Source organism: Bombina bombina, chromosome 12, assembly GCF_027579735.1.
Source record: "Bombina bombina isolate aBomBom1 chromosome 12, aBomBom1.pri, whole genome shotgun sequence".
Taxonomy (NCBI): Eukaryota; Metazoa; Chordata; class Amphibia; order Anura; family Bombinatoridae; genus Bombina; species Bombina bombina.
In genome coordinates this window covers 82,534,453-82,540,452 of record NC_069510.1, presented here as the reverse complement: position 1 = coordinate 82,540,452, position 6,000 = coordinate 82,534,453, and the positions used below count along the sequence as shown (strand labels likewise).

The 6,000-nt window shown below is 36.4% G+C and overlaps 1 protein-coding gene across 1 annotated transcript in view; it reads right to left on the bottom strand.

Annotated features, from left to right (window-relative positions):
- Nucleotides 1–3,145: 3,145 nt before the first annotated feature.
- The window catches only part of LOC128642679 (extracellular calcium-sensing receptor-like), a 102,719-nt gene continuing 99,864 nt past the window's right edge, over nt 3,146–6,000 (bottom strand). Inside the window, exon 7 of the mRNA XM_053695460.1 lies at nt 3,146–4,053. Within this exon, the coding sequence (XP_053551435.1) occupies nt 3,146–4,053 (908 nt within the window). The remainder of the gene's footprint in view (nt 4,054–6,000) is intronic.

Below are 6,000 nucleotides of genomic sequence, written 5' to 3'. Positions count from 1 at the left end.
CATACTCCTCACAAGACGTATACTCCGAATCAGAGATGTCCGTCTCTAAAAAATCAGAATCCTTCATAACTTGGAGATTGCAAATATTAACTTGGAGATTGCAAATATGGGCAAAAGCTAAACGGCACCTTACACCACCAATGGCTGGGGCACACACCACCTCCTGTGAACCAGACTATCAACGAACAGACTCGCTCCGTCGTTACTCGGTCAAAGTACAGAAATGGAAATACAACGTGACCCCACCCGGTCACGCGGTGCACCATGTAAGATTTAGCAAAAGGCGAGCCGGTCCAAAAGGACCGCGCAATCTGATTATAGGCCGTTATGTTCCGAATAGCCCTGAGCCCAAGTATCACTACACATTTAGCAGACAAAATCACATAACAAACATGATTAAAGTCCTCCCTGTTCAATAACCCCCCACAGGAGAAATTAACCCTTGATTCCATAAGATAAAAGGAGTCTCACTGGGACCCTAACTTCTTTCGTTAACATTACATTCCCATATTGAAATAAAATGAAACGTTCTTACCGGAATCTATGCCGTGGAACAGGAAAAGGGCCCTTCAAGTGTGACAGATAGTAGCATCGCTCCTAACATGGACTTGAGAGAATTGAGGCGGGCAGCGAAACTCGTCAACGCTGATTGCCAAGGAGCTGTTAACATGAGTCGGGATGGCTTCGCAGAGACAACATCTCCGGACTCTAACTTATACCCATGCTCTCACTGAGAGGCTGACAGGATTACTTAAAACTCCAGTCCCATTCCGAAGAGTACTACCCTCCATAAGAGACTATCTTCAATTCTCTTCTCTGCCAACCTCCTGTGATGAAAGGCAAAGAATGACTGGGGGATGAGGGAAGTGGGGGAGGTATTAAAGCCTTTGGCTGGGGTGTCTTTGCCGCCTCCTGGTGGCCAGGTTCTTAATTCCCAAAAGTAATGAATGCAGCTGTGGACTCTTCCTGTTTAAGAAGAAAATGTGTAGTTATCTGTAGTAAAAGAAATTTACACTATAAGTTCATTGTTTTGTCCCCTTTTAATGTAATTAAGCTCTGTAAATTCTTAGAAGTGTAAATGTAAATTGTGCACTTATCAAGGCTAACTCTGCTACATATCCCTAATTAGCTTCAGCATAGATGATAAGATATGAAACCCCAATTTCCTTCTCCAAATAAGGCAGGTGGGGAGTGGAGTTTGATTAGAGAAAAACAATTATGGAAAAGAGGATTTTAATTTGGTTGAATAAGGTTTAGACTTGGCTGATATGTTATTCTATAGAAATATATAAAAGGTATATGTATTTTTCCAAAGTTATGACATTTTTTTTAAAACATTTCATTTAAGCAGATATTATTAAGCAATCAGAAACAATTATGAGAGTGCACTTTTCTTTATTGTGTACACTGACATAACAACGTGCGTGCATAAATACGTACAAATCAAAATGAACCCTGCATCCTAAAGTTCCCAATCCATGCTACAGCTAAAGCACTAAATTCCATACATTGCAAACACGCAGTCAGGTTAGTGCGGATATTACAATTTGAAAGTAAAAATGTTCACGTGAGCTAAACGCATTAGACCTACAGTGCTAAAGCCGAAGTGAGTTATAAATATTTAACATTCCATTGTTCTGCACATAGAATAAAATGTTATTTTTTATTTAAAATATTTATTTCTATATATATGATTTTTTTTGGTAAAATATTTATATATATATATATATATATATATATATATACCTATATATATATACCTATATATATCTATATGAATATATACAGGTATATATAAATAAATAAATGAACATTTGAATGATAAATATTTCTATTAAAAAAACAGCAAGACACATTACAATATATAAAAAAATTACTCAAAATTATTTTTCATATTTAAAGTTATTTGAGTTAAAGGGACAGTCAAGTCCGAAATAAACTTTCATGATTCAGATAGGGCATGTAGTTTTAAACAACATTCCGATTTACTTTTATCACCAATTTTGCTTTGTTCCCTTGGTATTCTTAGTTGAAAGCTAAACATAGGTAGGCTCATATACTAATTTCTAAGACCTTGAAGGCCGCCTCTAATCTGAAGGCATTTTGACAGTTTTTCACCCCTAGAGGGGTTAGTTCATGTGTGTCATATAGATAACATTGAGCTCACGCACAAGAAGTTACCCAGGAGTGAGCACTGATTGGCTAAAATGCAAGTCTGTCAAAAAAACTGAAATTAGGGGGCAGTCTGCAGAGGCTTAGATACAAGGTAATTACAGAGCTAAAATGTGTATTATTATAACTGTGTTGGTTATGCAAAACTGGGGAATGGGTAATAATGGGATTATCTATCTTTTTAAACAACAAAAATTCTGATGTTGACTGTCCCTTTAAGAGGGCTCCAAAGTGTCTGTGTGTGTATGTATATATATATATATATATATATATATATACTGTATATACATGTGTATACATATTTACACATATAAATTTATAACCCTTCCTAATCAAATACCTTGTCATATACCATATCTCTTTTTACCCTTAATAACATTTTTATTAATAATTATATAAAAAAAATGTTTTTCGGAAATACATTTGTGAGTGTAATTCTTTATTTTAATGTATTTATGTTGTGTTTGGTTAACATTTTTTGACACTTTATGCAAGGTCTTCGGGCGTGCCAATCCTTTGAACGCAAATTTTGTTAGAGCTTGAGCCCAACCGTTTACTTTTAACTTGTAATATGCGCGATAGTTAGAGTGGTCACGATATTGCTAATTGCGTCCCACACTAACAATAACTAACTACCTAACCACTTGTAATCTAGCCCATTATATGGTACTACAAGTGTTGGCAGATCAGATGCTGCTTATAATAAACTTATAATAAAATTGAGACATTTATAATACAATATTTTCCACCACCAGTCTTTTGGAAGACATCTTTTGCTTTTATATATATATTTATTTATTTATATTTCCACTTTAAACTTCTGTTATACAATGGAGACTTTATTGAGATCCTTTACTAAGGAAAATTACACCAAAATTGTCTCAATTCAATATTTTCTTTTAATATATTTTGAGTTCAAGTACATTTGATTGTTTTGTTGCTTGAAGGTGCGTCTGACTTTTCTTTCAAAACTTTAGCTTTTAGTCTTTGAAGACATTAAATACTCTTTGGTATTCATTGATGGCCTGAAAATAATTATATAGCATTTTGGGCAAAATATACAAGCAAAAAGCCCAGTGCTAGACAGCAATATGGCAAAAATCTCAACTCCAGTAATATATTTTCCTTTTGTGCTGAGATAGGCTGGAATGAATGATAGCCAGACGCTTAGAAATGTCAGCATGCTGAAGGTTATGTGTTTGGCCTCATTAAAGCTATCAGGTAAATTCCTGGCTAAGAAGGCAACTACAAAACTCAACAAGGACAAAACACCTAGGTAGCCAAGACTACAGTAGTACATAGTAATGGAGCCCTCGTTACATATGAGGAGGATCACACCAGCCACCATGTGGGCATTGCGTTCTAGGAAAGGTGGGGCTATGACCAGCCAGAACATGATGATTACCACCTGTATGCATGTAGAGGTAAATACAACAAGGATGGTTGTCTTGGTTCCAAGCCATTGTCTCATACTACTGCCTGGTTTCGTGGCCTTAAAGGCTATAACCACAATGATTGTTTTGGCTAAGACACATGAGATACATAGAGCGAAGGTAACTGAAAAAAGGGTTCGTCTTATAGTGCAGGCCATATTGGTTGGACGACCTATGAAAATCAGAGAACAAAGGAAGCAGAATGTCAAGGAGAGTAGAAGAAGGTAGCTGAGGTTTCTGTTGTTGGCTTTTACCACCGTAGTGTCCTGGAATTTGAGGTAAACACAGAGAACCATTACAGTGATAACAGAGAAGATTATGGAAAATGATGCCAAAACCATCCCAAGTGGCTCGTCATAGGACAAAAATTCAATGACCTTAGGGATACATTTGTCTTGTTTGCTATTTGGCCACTGGTCTTCTGGGCAATATGCACAATCAATAGCATCTGCGTTAGAAAAGTCATGTTAAAATAAAGTTTCATGTATTATTGTTGATAGACCATAAATGTATATGTAACCCAAATATTTTCTTTTGTGATTAGGAGCACAGAACTTAAAAAAAATCCATTTTTTTTCTGTTATGAAATTTGCTTTGTTCCCATGGTATTCTTTACTACTTTACTGGAAAACAACATAAATAGTGCTGCCATCTAGTGTTCTTAGAAATGGATAATATAGTGCTGCCATCTAGTGTTCTTGCAAATGGATAACATAGTGCTGCCATCTAGTGTTCTTAGAAATGGATAACATAGTGCTGCCATCTAGTGTTCTTGCAAATGGATAACATAGTGCTGCCATCTAGTGTTCTTGCAAATGGATAGCATAGTGCTGCCATCTAGTGTTCTTAGAAATGGATAATATAGTGCTGCCATCTAGTGTTCTTAGAAATGGATAATATAGTGCTGCCATCTAGTGTTCTTAGAAATGGATAATATAGTGCTGCCATCTAGTGTTCTTGCAAATGGATAACATAGTGCTGCCATCTAGTGTTCTTAGAAATGGATAACATAGTGCTGCCATCTAGTGTTCTTAGAAATGGATAACATAGTGCTGCCATCTAGTGTTCTTGCAAATGGATAACATAGTGCTGCCATCTAGTGTTCTTGCAAATGGATAACATAGTGCTGCCATCTAGTGTTCTTAGAAATGGATAATATAGTGCTGCCATCTAGTGTTCTTAGAAATGGATAATATAGTGCTGCCATCTAGTGTTCTTGCAAATGGATAACATAGTGCTGCCATCTAGTGTTCTTAGAAATGGATAACATAGTGCTGCCATCTAGTGTTCTTGCAAATGGATAACATAGTGCTGCCATCTAGTGTTCTTGCAAATGGATAGCATAGTGCTGACATCTAGTGTTCTTAGAAATGGATAATATAGTGCTGCCATCTAGTGTTCTTAGAAATGGATAATATAGTGCTGCCATCTAGTGTTCTTAGAAATGGATAATATAGTGCTGCCATCTAGTGTTCTTGCAAATGGATAACATAGTGCTGCCATCTAGTGTTCTTAGAAATGGATAACATAGTGCTGCCATCTAGTGTTCTTAGAAATGGATAACATAGTGCTGCCATCTAGTGTTCTTGCAAATGGATAACATAGTGCTGCCATCTAGTGTTCTTGCAAATGGATAACATAGTGCTGCCATCTAGTGTTCTTAGAAATGGATAATATAGTGCTGCCATCTAGTGTTCTTAGAAATGGATAATATAGTGCTGCCATCTAGTGTTCTTAGAAATGGATAATATAGTGCTGCCATCTAGTGTTCTTGCAAATGGATAACATAGTGCTGCCATCTAGTGTTCTTAGAAATGGATAATATAGTGCTGCCATCTAGTGTTCTTAGAAATGGATAATATAGTGCTGCCATCTAGTGTTCTTAGAAATGGATAATATAGTGCTGCCATCTAGTGTTCTTGCAAATGGATAACATAGTGCTGCCATCTAGTGTTCTTGCAAATGGATAACATAGTGCTGCCATAAAGTGTTCTTAGAAATGGATAACATAGTGCTGCCATCTAGTGTTCTTGCAAATGGATAACATAGTGCTGCCATAAAGTGTTCTTAGAAATGGATAATATAGTGCTGCCATCTAGTGTTCTTAGAAATGGATAATATAGTGCTGCCATCTAGTGTTCTTAGAAATGGATAATATAGTGCTGCCATCTAGTGTTCTTGCAAATGGATAACATAGTGCTGCCATCTAGTGTTCTTAGAAATGGATAACATAGTGCTGCCATCTAGTGTTCTTAGAAATGGATAACATAGTGCTGCCATCTAGTGTTCTTGCAAATGGATAACATAGTGCTGCCATCTAGTGTTCTTAGAAATGGATAATATAGTGCTGCCATCTAGTGTTCTTAGAAATGGATAATATAGTGCTGCCATCTAG